General features: G+C 41.1%; 1 protein-coding gene across 2 annotated transcripts; it reads right to left on the bottom strand.

The window, feature by feature from the left end:
- Window positions 1-532: 532 nt before the first annotated feature.
- LOC132631606 (protein SMAX1-LIKE 6-like) lies at window positions 533-7,153 on the bottom strand. Of its 2 annotated transcripts, none has more exons than XM_060347232.1 (3): window positions 5,574-7,153; window positions 2,849-3,086; window positions 533-2,728 (listed from the first exon to the last, which is right to left on the bottom strand). In XM_060347232.1, exons 1-3 carry the CDS (start codon window positions 6,752-6,754, stop codon window positions 893-895), a joined length of 3,255 nt encoding a protein of 1,084 aa, XP_060203215.1. In that variant the 5' UTR covers window positions 6,755-7,153; the 3' UTR covers window positions 533-892. The 2 variants fall into 2 exon arrangements, with proteins under 2 accessions (XP_060203215.1, XP_060203213.1); XM_060347230.1 differs by having other exon boundaries at window positions 2,843-3,086; window positions 5,574-7,147.
- Between the last annotated feature and the right edge of the window lie 8,261 nt (window positions 7,154-15,414).

Raw genomic sequence — 15,414 nt, 5'->3', positions numbered from 1 at the left:
AAAACAAACAGTGTAACAAGGATTACATTAATAAGCAAAAACAATGAATAGTTTGGGCCCGTGCTGCATCTAGTATAAATATAGAAGAGGGTAATTTCTAGCTTGAACTAAACTAACTGCTACATTCATGGATTCCTAATTCTCATCTTCCTCCCTCTTCTTTTAGTCTTTGTAGAGGGCAGATCAACAGGTTTACCCACACCATATGAAGTACCTTGGATCTTCCCATGTTATAGGTCGATTTCACACTTACACTTGCTGGGGTTCAACAGGATCCCTCCTTATCATCAAGGAGCATATGTATAAAGTTGTCTTGCAGTGGTTGCAAAAACAATTCTAGTAAACTTGAGGAATGCAGTCACAAAACCTTTAAGCCTTCAGTTCATTGGTTTAAAATTTTTAAGCAGAATATTATGTTTGCTCTTTGTTATAAGTGCCGTAAAAACATTCATAAACATCAAATCCAAACGAAAGCAACAACTGGAAAAACCGAAAAGCAGTAAGACAGATGCAGTGCAGTAATAGTAAAATCTAAACCAAAAATAACACACTTTATCGCATTAGAATCTTTGTGATGCCTTTCTTCTTCTTCCTTTTTTGGGTCATCCTCCAGTAAGCAAACATACATACATTACCTGGAGTAACTAGCTTTTCCCAAAAAAGAAAAGATAAAACTTTTCAACCAGGAGTAAGCAACTACCAAGGGTCTGGGATAGTGACAGATGCTTCTGTGTACAAAGATTACGGCAAAATAACCTAATTCTAAAAGATACAACAATAAACAATTGGAGAGGGATCAACAGAATTACCGGAATATATGCACAAAGAGTACTTAACACGCAGAAATGCTATTGACGGCATTTGTACATTAGAGCAGATACCTGACCAAAAATCAGTCTAGAGTTATTTTAGCCGGAAGGTGAAGTCCCGGTGCCTGGTCTTCTACAGCAATGCCTTGACAGTTAACTAATCTTATGACACTATCAGTAATATGTTGGAACCTGCTTCGGACTTCCATAAAGCTCCTGCAGAGAACCTTCTCAACCCAATCGTCAACAGCTTCCTTTCTGTCTGATAGCCAAGCCGCAGCAAGTATCTGTACCATTACTTCTGAGTCAATCTCCAGCTTGATATCTACTCCAACAATCTCTTGGAGGTTTATGTTGATTTCCTTTAAGATTTTCTCAGCAAGAGCTCCAAAATTAAATGGCTTGAAGACCACATTATCGTCCATTTGCTCCAAGATTTCTTCCAACCATGCTTTTGAACCTTCAGAGCCAGAGTCACTGTCACACTCATCATGTTGATTCTCCTCTGCTTCCTCCTCTTCCACAGGCAAATTCAAATCAAGAGAAGATTTTGGGACAGTGCACACACGTTTTGGCATTTGAAACAACTTGTCATTGTATGAGTCACTGTTGTCAGTCTGCTTTCTTTTATATGCAGATAAAGATTCTGATGTTCTGTCCCCTGAAGTAATCCACAAATTTGTATTCTTCACTTCAATCCTATTTCGATTGCCAGAACCAATTGCTATCTGCATCTGCAAGTTTTTGGCTGCTAATATCTTTTCTTCTGAAAACTCAAGAGGTTTTTTACTGGAAAAGAAATCTTTAGTAACTTTTGAAGATTTCGAGGTAATCACAAAAATCATGTTATTGATGCTGATTTCCTTCCCGTGCAAGTTCAAAAATTTACCAGTTCTGATAGCGCGAGACAAGCTATTCTGAACAAGAAAATCAGCCTTCTCTATGTTTTCAAGAAGCACAATAGAACAGCGCTTCTTGCTTAACTCCTCTGCGATGTAGTCGACAACTGTCTTTCCCCTAAGATTCACGTGACCGTTTCTCATATTTTGATGGTTAAGGAGAGAATTTGAGCAGCTAATCCCATCACTAGAGCTCAGATCCACAGAGAGCAAGCTATCACAGCTACCAAAGACATTCTCAGCTAGAGCTTTGGCAATTTTTTGTTTCCCCACTTTGTCGGGTCCAAGGAAACTGAGCCAGGTATTTCCTTTGCTAGAGCCATGACGCCTTCCATTACCACTTCTGCAACGGGAGACAGTATGACTAATGGCATAAATGGCTTCCTCTTGCCAATATGCATGTTCAGAAAGAGCTTTATAAAGGTTCTTAAAGTCTGTCGCATCCAACTCCTTGTCTAACTGAGGAATAGAAGAAGAAGAAGAAACTGATCCTGAAAAGTAATGAAGACGATCCTGATGCTCCTGAAAGCTGGGTTTCCTCACAGTGGATATGTAAATGGTTCCCAGCCCCAGGTCCGTGCTAACTGAAGCATTTGAGGCTGATGATGTTCGATCAAGGGGCAGGCTCAAATCACGGGGAGCATGATGGTAAGAGTTCAAGATATTTTCTATCTTCAGCTTCTGAGTTTCCAAAGTCTGAGCCGGTACTTCAGCTTGGGAATCAGAATCACCTTCAGACACGACTGATTTTGACATGGGTTTTTTGGTCAAGGACGTATTTTGCAAGTCTGATGACATAGAACTTTGACTAGTAAATCTTGCATCCAACAATGAATCTTTGTTGCTGCTTTCGCCCCCAGCAGCAGAACTCTGAAAGATGCCAAAACTGGGATGCTGTGACCTGGCTTGCAAAGCATCTGGTTGAAATGGATGTATGTGATGAAGACGCTGACATATATCATTCCACTTCTTTTGCAATCCCGCCAGTCTGGCATTTAATAAACTGCGGTCTTCATCGGCCTGCACTGAATTGACAGAGCACATCTTTACTGAAAGAGTTACAAGCTAATCATCAGTTAACCTTAATGTAAAGATCACAGGAAATGCGAAAGAATTTGACTCTGAATGACACACCTCTACCTCAACTAGTCCCCTGCTTGGACCGCAGTCAGCCTTTTGTAACCAAGAAGATAAATATGCTGCATGTTGATCAGTGACTGAACCAGTGGCTCCTCTCAGCACAATTGAAACTTCTTGCTCGTACTTTTCATTGCAAAGGTTGCATCGAGCTGTAGATTCATTTTTGTTTATCCACGAGTTTTCAAACTCAGATGCTGCAGAAAAGAAACCGCCAAATGGAACAAATGACCCCATCAAGCTGCAAATGTCAGTACCAGACAGTGAGAGCCAATGGACACACAGAGTCAGAAGCTAAGATGCACACGAGATGCACAATTTGGACCTCTTAGCATGTGCCCTGAATCGGCACAAACCACTCGGAAACCAATTAAAAGCTCTCAGGAGGGGTTTTACTGGGTGGATTAGAGAACGAACGGGGGTTCAGTGAAGAGAAAAAAAAAAAAACTTCTTTGGACATAAACATAAGAATAAAGCATTTTGTTGTCCAATTTGTTGTGTGCGTGATAAACTGTAGGAGCCACACTTTTACTTTGACAGAAACCTTGAAGACTCCAAGCTGTGGTTAAAGTTTCAATATAGATCAAACTTGAACCAAACAGTCAAACAATTCAAGACTTGAGTGTTCAAAGCTGAAACTTAGGCAGATGCTTCTGTTATGTATCACACAAACATGGACTAAACACTGCAACAGCTCAATAAAAAGGAGACAATGTCACAGATCAACAAAAAGAATACACTGAGATGACAATCTATGGTGTTCTAAGCATTGAAAATATCCCTTGGATGCTGAAGCCTCTTCTCTAGATATGTTAAACCTTGTCATGACATATGACCTCCATTACTATAGGACCAAAACCAGACCACCGAGTGCTACTTCATAAGTATAATAGAAAATATGCTTGATTCTCGTGCAATACTTAACAAATGTACAAGTTCAACTTTTTCACGGAGGGATGGAGACAAACAATCTGCCCAGTACATAATTTTGCTAGCTAATAAAGTGAAATGTATATTATAGAAGAAAAAGATTAATAAAGTAAATAAGGGAAAAATATAGTACACATGATTTTTAGTGTACAGATGGCTGTCCAAAATAAAAGCAGTTCGTATAAAGGAAAAATTTCAAGGACCAAAAATATAGGATAAGATTGTTTTAAATGTCATATAGACCATCCCTATGCTTCCGTTATTCTTCGACAGACTGCTCTTGCAATTAAGCAACATGTAAAAGAGCCTACAGATTATAATCCAGAAAGGGGAAACGCTTGGTCATTTATGGCCTGTTGCATCCCCGTTCCTGATTATGCGCACTGCTTCCAATAAAGGAAATGAGATGTGCTTTGACATTTATGCTACTTTTGCACTTTATTATGTGCTACAATACCAGCCAGTTCTCAATAATAGGATGTGAAAGGTTATTGACACATATATCTACTTATTCAAAAAGAAATATCAAAAAGAGAGTCAACAGTCATAATGTTCAATGCTGACACCATTACCAATGCTAAAAGCTTACTCCCGCTAAATGGTACAAAATTTGTACAAGTCAACCTACTCTTGACTTCTGAAGAGATGGTGATTATAATGGATATAGAAGGCTAAGAAGCAAAGAGATACTCTACAACCAATATACTACAGCAAAAAACAGTTTAATACGCAATTGCATGCGATGCTATTAACATAGTAATAACAAAGATCTCGTAACGCTCAAAGAATATAGGATAAACATTAAAACAAATTCTGTAGTTACAAGGTACATCTAAAGAAAACACGTTTGTGGACTAGATGAGGTTATACACTGGAAAATCCATCTAGAAATAGATCTAAACATAAAAAAATTGTGCTAGTGAATAAAATACTTCTGAGGTACTAATAAATTTATCAACTATGTACTTCCACCAGCAGCAACACCGGAAAACCTGTACCTGCCTCAAGTATGAGATTCTGGAACTAATAAAGCTTTATAATAGAAAAACATTACTACTATTTGCATAAGCGGATCTAGGATTTTGAGTTTATGGGTTCTTGATTCTAAAAAAATAAAATTATTGTGTTCTTGATAGATTATTTATACACATTAAGTGGATTGATTTTTTAACACAAAAACAAAGTTTCCCCAAAGCTACTGGGTTCTGCCAAGTGCCAACCCATAGTAGGCATGCTAGCTCCAACCCTGACTATTTGATAAGTCAAAGAATCATACTATTAAAATTGCACCAAGATGGTCTCAGTTAATCGCATATATTGGATGAAGCTTCCAGAAAAGCAAAACTACATCTGCAATCACCAGAAAGGATGAGACCACCACCACCAACAACAACAACAAGCCCAGTATAATCCCACCATGTGGGGTCTGGGGAGGGTAGAGTGTACGCAGACCTAACCCCACCTTGAAAGGACCAGAAGGGATGAGACCAATTACACTAAAAAAGAATATTTCGTATTCATGATTCTCAAGCAACTCACGTCCAAATGATAGAACTTTCACGGTTGACTTCTGAAGATCTCACAAATTTAACATTACTAGTTCAACTTTATGACATTCCAAACTCTGCTTAGGTACAACCATATTTAAATGTTTCAAGTCAAGTGTATAAAAGAATTTGAGAGCTTGTCATATTCAGATACAAAAAGAGAAAAAAAAAATCAGCACTGATAAGTCATATATGCTGTAAAGCATTATAATAAAGGAAAAAATACAATAGAATAGGAAAGCAGATCCGACCTGGATCTGGAAGGAGTGGATGAAGTAATGGGCAAGAGATGTAAATCCCAGTCCTTCTGGATTGTAGGAAACCGAGCCAAAAACTTCATATAAATGTCATAACTTGCTGCTGCTCCAACCAACCACAATTTGCCACAATGAAGTTGCACCAATTTACTGAACCTAGAAACAATATAGTTCACTGATTCCACTGACCCATCATCAATAAACACCTTCAATGCACCATAATTCACTATAATTCCAGCCCCTTCACAACAACACTCTACAGCATCACTCACTTCCTTAAACTTCAACCTCATCATTTCTTCACTCCCACCTCCCATAACAAACTCCGTAATTTCTTTCTCAATAGAAATTACACTCAACCCTTTAATTTCATCAGGCAAGACACCACCACCACCTTTACCTTTCTGTACTACACAATCAGTGAAGCTGTAAAGTGCATCAGTTGCACAAATTCCAATCAACAACGGGTTTCTACAGCTTTTCTTCACAAGAATCTCACCGATTCTTCTAGAATTCTCATCAATATTCCCATCCTTTCCAGTAACCCCAGAAAATGGGAAGTTAAACCCACGTTTATTAAGCTCCGAATCGGTTAAATTACAGAGAAACAAAGGTGGGCAACGTGTCTTGGAAAACCTAGAAATAGCAGGGGGATTTAGAATTGCAAGCTTTATATCACAACTCCTAAAACCCGCTTCCCCGAAAACCCGACTCACAATCGGGTCATCCAAAATCGATAGTATAAAATGCTTCAGTTCAACTTTTAAAGTCGAAATCGAGAAATTAGAGGAATTCTGTTGTTGAAGCTGCTGATAAATATGGAAAGTATCAGGATGTCTTCTTTGGTTAGCCTGTGAACGTTTAATTGCTGCCATGAGAGAATTAGAAATAGGAGGCGCGTCTAGGGTTTTGGCTGTGGGCAAACGATCCAGAGAAACGCTAACGCTGAGTTCCAAAGCCCTGAACTGTAGCCGCGGTGAGTACGACGCGCAGCTGCGAGCACGTGCACACGCGTCACGGAGTGTAGATGATGGAAGTGAAAGAAGAGCAGAAACCGCGTGAAGAGAGGTAGTCTGCGCGTGGCTCCGACGACGCGCCACGCACACTGCATCGTCTAGCGCACGCGCCGCCTCCTCTGTCAAGCATCGTCTGGCAGCGCTCACCGGCGTTGGCATCGCCGGTTAGCCTAGCAAACTCTTACTATTATGTACAACAATATATACGTACGTACGTATACAGGTACGTAGCTATTGAAAAAAAAAAAGAGTCAGTAGTTTATTAAAATAAGAATAGTTTTTCCTTTTCCTTGAAGCAAAGATTGAAGGAAATAGTAAAAAACTCCCATTTCAGGAACTTTTGGAAATATTTATTGAAGCAGCTTTTAGTGAGAGAAAGAGAGGAATGGCAATTAGCAGTATCATGAGGTGGGGCCAAACTATTGATAATGGAACAAACACAGTGACAAAAAGGTCTTGGGGTATAAATTCTGTTAAACATTTCAAAAGAAGAAATATCTTTTCCACTACTTTTATAGATTTATATGGCTATTCACTGCGTAGAATTTTTGTTTAACATTCATAGTGATAAAGGGATGGGGTGAGAGACACGAGATGCCGTGTCCACTAGATAATGGGACCATGAATGAACACAATATAACAGCACCAAGGTCACATCAAGCTTTTCCAAACAAAGATAGAAGGGTCACTAGTGGAAAGAGGTCAATTCCTAGTCGCTAGTATTTGCTAAAGATTTCATCTGATAAGGTGGAAGGAAAAAAGGATGAATGATACAATTGATGAATTGACCCATCTTTGGCTATACTTTTTTACTAATACATTATACGTCCCCTTTGTTAGAATATATTGGAGTCAGAGGTCTAAGGGTCGTTTGGTTCAAACACAAGTTATACTTGAATTAGTAAGGTGAGAACTAGTAATAGATGGATTAGTGATATATGAATTGATAATATAGGGATTATTTTTTTTATGTGTGTTTTGGTTCATTGCACTAAAATTGGACACAAAAGAGACCATTTGAATATTTATTTATCTTTAAAATAAAAAAACTATTTGTTACATTATACCCTCGGATGCTTGACCTTTATAGATTTCTTGGAACAAAACAAGGCTAGTTTTGTCATTTAATTTCTCAACCATGTATTAGCTATCCATGGATAAGTTATCCCATGGTGGTGGTCGTAGAAGATAATACACCCTTTGGTGTATTAAATAATCCTGGTATTAGTTATATGTCACGACCCAAACCGATGAGCCGTGACGAGTGTCTGACCGCTAGTGACCAAACACCCCTATACACATATCTGAACATCAACGGCCCATAAGGGACTCAAACTGCTCTCATAAATGGGGGTGACATCATAAACTCTGTACAATCTATATATATATATACACATATACATGCTGAAGGAACAGTGCAAGCCAGCTAGGCTGCTTCATATTGTTACACCTCGGAAAAGTCCCCGTACATGTACACTGAGTAGACCAACGAAGGGCATGAGTGTGCGACGCCTTACTAAGTAGGGGATGACGATTCGTGAATTTTTGGAAATAAGAAAGTTATAGAATTTCATTTCAGCCAGTGGTCGTAAAATGGAATACGACCCGTAAAGTGATTTACGGACCGTAAAGTGCCATCGTCCTTCAACATTTCAAAAATTTCAACTTTCTGTCCAAAGCTTAAATGGTAAAACATGACCCAGTTTACGGACCGTAAACTGAAATACGGCCCGTAAACTGTGGCCGTAAACCATCATGATCTTCAGCAAACCTTTCTGTTTTGATATGCTTAAATACGACCACGTTATACGGCCCGTAAACTAGTATACAGTCTGTAAACTGTGGTTTACGACCACTATACACCCCGACGACTGTTCATTAAAAATCAGATTTTGTGATTATTATAAGTGACTTTCTCATTCATTTTCATTCATACTTCATCTATAACCTTCAAGAAATCTCTAGAACACTTCAACCACAAGAATATCAAGGAAATCAATGATCATCAACACCAAATCTATGAAACAAAGTGTATGAAACCTAATTGGAAGTCATCTCCTTCAAGAAATTCCAAAAGAGGTGAAGAAGGGTTTTTGTGCTAAAGAAGTGATTCCACTCTAGGCTTGTTCCACCATCATCTAAGGTATGTTTCATGACTTGATCATGTTATTTAAGGTATTGGAAAGCTAAGATGCTTGAAATGTAGAAGAACATATAAAATGGGTCATTACCGAGTGAATTGTGTCACAATTGAATGATAGTTGAATGGAATCATGAACGTTGATATGTTGTGATGATGAATATGTTATAAATGGTGTGTAGACCATGGAATAGGTGTGAAGTAAGCAAAATTATGATGATGAGCTAAAACCATTAAATGTGGAGAAATTGGAGAAAAATGATGGATTTTGCTAAATATAGATAAGTGATGAATGTTGATACGATATTGTGAGTGTTGTTGTAAATGTTGGGAGTTGAAATAGAATATGAGAAAAGTAGTAGAAACAAAGGAAACGCTGCCCAATTTTCTCTAGAAATAACGATGCGTTCTTATGGTCGATTGACTAACTGTAATGTGTATTCTCTCGTAAAGGTAACAACGTGATATTGAAGGAGAACAAGTGGACGATAGCTTAGCTAAACGACAAAGGTATGTGAGGCTAGTCCTTTCCTTTATATGGCATGAATCCCATGACATGGTTCTTCTCCCTTTCCATGATTCTCCTACATCCCGGAAAGCCAAGAGCCTAAGATCATGCATAGCTACATGAGTCAAGATATATGATGTGACGTTCTTATAAAGTAAATGATGTTGTTCCTTGTATACACTCACCTTATATCCTAATCCCTCCAAGGTGAGGCAGAATGTTCATAAATGCTCATAATGGAATCGAGGGTTCACGACCTTACGTCACCTCGATAGAATGCAGTTGTTCTAGAGTCCTTGTGCACGTATGATGATAAGTATATTTTGATAAGCATATCATTATAAATATTTTATGATGAGCATGTCATGGTTGCATCACACCGGGCCTAGTTGGTCGGGCAATCACCGCGAAAGCGGGTAGCTATACGATACACCATGGTCAGTTGGCATGGGCAGACACCACTAGTGGGCGGCATGAGATGGTACCCCGGACGCGGGCTAATGTTACTGATTATCACACCGCACCTATATGGTCGGGCAGTTTATATATATATACATATGATATGCATACATGAGATGATGATAAGCATAAAAGTAAGTCAGCATGCATTACTTTTCATATGATTCCCAATCAGGTACAGTTGCTCCATACTTGATGCCTCCTTTACTTTCTTGATGTGTTGTTTTTGTTCATGCCTCTCATACTCAGTACAACATTCGTACTAACGTCCGTTTTCTTTGGACGCTGTGTTCATGCCCACAGGTAGACAGGGAGGCGAGCTCGATCCGGATTCTTAGGAGCTGTCAGCTGATTGAAAGCACTCCATTGTCCGGAGGTGCTTATGATTATCCTTTCGGTACATATGTATATTTTGGGCATGACGGAGTCTTGTTCCGTCTACTTGTATAGTATATCAGTAGAGGCTCGTAGATGCGTAGTGTGGGTTAGATGGTCTCACAAGTTTATTACAGCATGCATGTATATATTATATATATTATTTTGATGGCCTAATGAGGCATTTGTATATATATATATAGACTAATGGTGTTTTCCACCCAAAAAATGATCTTCGTACAATCATGAATGATAACGAAGCGTAAATGACTATGACAAGTGAGGAAATAAGGGGTGCTCGGTGGTCAGCCTCGGGTACCCGTCGCGGCCCCTAGCTGGGTCGTGATAGAAGTGGTATCAGAGCGATTCAGTCCTAGGAAGTGTCTATGAGCCGTGTCTAGTAGAGTCTTGTTTATGGTGTGTTGCGCGCCACGCTAATAAACAAGAGGCTACAGGGCATTTAGGAAAACGACTGTCTTTCTTCTTATGAGATCGTGCGATAGAGCTATGCCTAAGATTATATCCCTCCTAAAAGTGTGTTATGATTTCAGAATGCCGCCAAAGGGAAAGGCCACAGCCGCCCAGAAGGGCAAAACTACGACGAAAAGACGGGCAGAAAAAGAGCCTCTGACAAATGTAGAGGAGGGCGAATCACAAAATGAGGCCTCGCCCAATGTAGAAGAGCAAAGAGGAGCCTCAGTCCCAGTTCCTCCACCAGTTGCTTCGGGTCAACAAGTGACCGAAGCTATTCATCTATTGACGCAATTGGTTGCCGCCCAGACACAACGGCAGAGTGCAGGCCCGAGTGATCGTTCCGCCAGTACGAGAGCCCGTGATTTCCTGACTTTAAATCGTTCGAAACTTTTCGGGTCGAAGCCAGATGAGGACCCACAAGGCTTCATTGAAGAGATGCTGAGGACGTTGAAACTTATGCATGCTTCTGAGACCGAATCGGTAGAGTTGGCTTCTTATAGACTCCGCGATGTGGCGGTATTGTGGTACAACAACTGGATAGCATCGAGGACAGAAAATGCATCTCCCCCCGTTTGGCAAGAGTTTGTTGATGCTTTCATTCGCCATTATTTGCCTCCCGAGGTCCGCCGAGCTAGAGCGGACAGGTTCTTGAATCTGAAGCAAGGAAGCATGAGTGCTCGGGAGTATAGCATACAGTTTAATTCTCTGGCCAGGTATGCCCCGACTATGGTGGCCGATATGGGCGATCGTGTACACAGATTTGTGAGTGGTTTGGGGCCACATTTGTTTAGAGATTGTCTGACGGCCTCTTTGCAAGACGGGATGGATATTTCCCGAATACAGGCACATGCTCAGAATCTTGAGGAACGACAACAGCTGTAGAGAAGTGATCGTGATAATGACAGAAGGCAAGGTAAGAGAGCTAGATCTATGGGAGCGAGTAGTGAATATAGAGGGGGACCGAGACAGATGCATTCTAGGCACTCAGGTCAGTCAGCGACTAGTGCGCCTCCCAGATTCTCAGATAGGAGGTTTGATCGTTCTTTTCAGACAGGACAGGGCCAAAGTTCGAGGGTCTCAGATTCTCAGTTTAGGGGAGATTCTAGTCAGAGGAGACCCTCAGTACCACGGTGCAGCCAGTGCGGTAGACTGCATTCCGGACAGTGCCGTCAGGGTTCTGATGCTTGCTACGCCTGCGGGCAGGTTGGTCATATGATGAGAGATTGCCCTTCAGCAAGGGGTAGAGTTGGGACTCAGCCTACGGGATCAGCAGCTGGGTGTTCTTCAGTATGCCCGACAGCACAGACTCCTCAGACTACAGCAGGTAGAGGCAGAGGGAGAGCATCTACCTCAGGTGTCGTTCAGCCCCACATATATGCTTTAGCTGGGCGACAGGATCTTGAGTCTTCCCCAGATGTTGTCACAGGTACATTGACTATATTTTCCCGTGATGTATATGCTTTGATAGATCCGGGTTCTACCTTCTCTTACGTTACTCCGTATGTCGCGGATTGTATTGGGGTTAAATCCGAGCCCATTAAACCTTTTGAGGTATTCACTCCGGTTGGTGATCCGGTAATAGCGAGGAAAGTATACAAAAATTGTGTCATTGTGATATGTGATCGCCAGACTAAAGCCGATTTGATTGAGCTTGAAATGATAGATTTCGATGTAATTATGGGCATGGATTGGTTGGCCTCATGTTATGCTAATGTCGATTGCCGAACGAAAATGGTTCGATTTCAATTCCCGGGAGAGCCCGTACTTGAATGGAAGGGTAATACGGCATCCCCAAAGAGTAGGTTTATTTCCTACCTTAAGGCAAGAAAGATGATAGCTAAAGGCTATATTTACCATCTAGTTCAGGTTCATGACACCGAGGCAAAGTCGCCAGCTCTCCAATCTGTTCTGGTAGTGAATGAATTCCCAGATGTATTTCTCGATGAACTACCAGGTCCTCCTCCTGAGAGGGAAATTGACTTCACTATTGATGTATTGCCGGACACTGAGCCCATTTCTATTCCTCCTTATCGAATGGCTCCGGCAGAATTGAAAGAGCTGAAGGCACAGTTGAAGGACTTGCTCGAAAAGGGGTTTATAAGGCCCAGTTCATCGCCGTGGGGAGCACCAGTCTTGTTCGTGAGAAAGAAGGACAGATCTCTACGGATGTGCATCGATTATAGACATCTGAACAAGGTAACAATAAAGAACAAGTACCCCCTCCCCAGAATTGACGATTTGTTTGACCAATTACAGGGTGATAAGTGGTTCTCCAAGATAGATCTGAGATCTGGTTATCATCAAGTGAGAATTAGAGAAGAAGATATTCCCAAAACAGCCTTCAGAACGAGGTATGGCCACTATGAGTTTCGGGTGATGTCGTTTGGGTTGACAAATGCCCCGGCAGTGTTCATGAATCTAATGAATAATGTGTTCAGGCCATTTTTGGATCTCTTCGTGATAGTATTTATTGATGATATTCTAGTGTATTCTCGCACAGAAACAGAACATGCAGATCATCTAAGAATTGTTCTTGGCATTCTTCGAGCTCGGAAATTATATGCAAAATTCTCAAAGTGCGAGTTTTGGCTAAATTCTGTGGCATTCCTAGGTCATGTTATTTCAGATGATGGCAACCGAGTTGACACTCAGAAAATAGAAGCTGTGAAGACTTGGCCAAGGCCTACAACGCCTACGGAAGTTCGTAGTTTTCTGGGTTTGGCAGGTTATTATAGAAGGTTTGTAGAGGGCTTTTCATCTATTTCAGATCCATTGACGAAGCTAACCCAGAAGTCGGTGAAATTTCAGTGGAACGATGCATGCGAGCGTAGTTTCCAAGAGTTGAAAGACAGGTTGACCTCAGCTCCAGTACTAACACTTCCAGAAGGGCCAGATGCTATGTTGTGTATTGTGATGCTTCTAGTGTGGGACTAGGATGTGTATTGATGCAGCACGGGAAGGTGATTTCATACGTTTCGAGACAGTTACGGAAACATGAGAAGAATTATCCAACCCATGATCTTGAATTGGCCGCGGTTATTCATGCCTTAAAGATATGGAGGCATTATTTGTATGGTGTGCACGTTGATATCTATACAGATCACAAGAGTCTCCAGCATATCTTCAAACAGAAGGAGTTGAACCTGCGGCAGAGGCGGTGGTTAGAATTGTTGAAAGACTATGATGTGGACATTTTGTACCACCCCGGAAAAGCTAACGTAGTAGCCGATGCGCTTAGCCGTCGATCAATGGGTAGCTTATGTGAAGTTCCTTCAGAAAAGAAGGAGATGGTTCGGGAGCTCCATCGATTAACGAGTCTTGGAATACGTGCAATTGATTCAGGTAGTACAGGCACTAGCATTAATGACCCCATAGTTTCATCCGTGAATATAGAAGTGAAGGAATGACAATATGAAGATCCTCAACTAAGGCGATCCCGAGACCTATCTCGTGGAAAGGAAAAGTCTTCATTTGAAGTTTCCATAGATGGGATCCTTAGATATCGAGACAGGCTATGTGTACCGGATGTGGCAGAATTGCGCCAATGGATTTTGGAGGAAGCACACTATTCTCGGTATTCTATTCATCCCGGTGCAACTAAAATGTATCATGACCTCAAATTGATATACTGGTGGGATGGCATGAAGAGGGACATAGCAGATTTTGTAGCACAATGTCCGAATTGCCAACAGGTAAAAGTCGAACATCAGAAGCCAGGGGGCTTGTTGCAAGCAATAGAAATTCCTATGTGGAAATGGGAAGTAATTAACATGGATTTCATCATGGGATTACCCCGTTCCCGTGGCAGGTATGATTCAATATGGGTGATCGTGGACAGACTCACAAAGGCAGCTCATTTCCTCCCAGTCAGGACCATGTATTCGGCAGAAGACTATGCCAGGTTGTATCTAAAAGAAATTGTGCGACTTCATGGAATTCCTTTGGCCATTATTACAGACAGAGGGGCACAATTTACAGCCAAGTTTTGGAAATCCTTCCAAGAAGGTTTGGGTACTCAAGTTAAGCTCAACACGACATTTCATCCACAGACTGACGGACAAGCCGAGCGTACTATTCAAACCTTGGAAGATATGTTACGAGCATGTGTGCTGGATTTTGGTGGGAGTTGGGACGATCATTTACCCCTTATTGAATTCGCATATAACAATAGCTATCATTCCAGTATTCAAATGGCTCCATATGAAGCTTTATATAGGAGGAAATGCAGATCTCCAATTGGATGGTTCGAAATAGGAGAAGCACAACTAGTGGGCCCTGAATTGATCCAACAAGCAATAGAAAAAGTCAAGGTGATCCAAGATCGGTTGTTGACAGCCCAAAGTCTCCAAAAGTCTTATGCGGACAATCGCCGACGAAACTTGGAATTTCAGGTTGATGATTGGGTATTTTTAAAAGTGTCGCCCATGAAAGGGGTGATGAGATTTGGTAAGAAAGGGAAATTGATTCCCCAATACATTGGACCCTACAAAAGCATCCGCAAGGTGGGTCAGGTGGCCTATGAATTGGATTTGCCTTCGGAGCTTGAGTCAGTCCACCCAGTTTTCCACGTTTCGATGCTCTGCAAGTGTATTGGAAACCCCACCAGGATTGTCCCGATAGATGATGTGCAAGTGACAGAACGTCTTACCTATGAAGAGGTGCCTATTGCTATTTTAGATAGGCAGATGCGGAGACTTCGAAATAAAAAGGTAGCTTCAGTTAAAGTCTTATGGCGGAGTAGCAATCGGGAAGAAATGACTTGGGAAGCAGAAGAGAGCATGAAATCCAAGTACCCACACTTGTTCCACTCCCCGGGAGAGATCCAAGACGAAATGCCGACGATATGAGGTATGTACGCTTCAT

The sequence above is a fragment of the Lycium barbarum genome, chromosome 3, assembly GCF_019175385.1.
Source record: "Lycium barbarum isolate Lr01 chromosome 3, ASM1917538v2, whole genome shotgun sequence".
Classification (NCBI taxonomy): Eukaryota; Viridiplantae; Streptophyta; class Magnoliopsida; order Solanales; family Solanaceae; genus Lycium; species Lycium barbarum.
The sequence above is the reverse complement of the archived record's forward strand: the minus strand, read 5'-3'. Positions and strand labels throughout refer to the sequence as shown.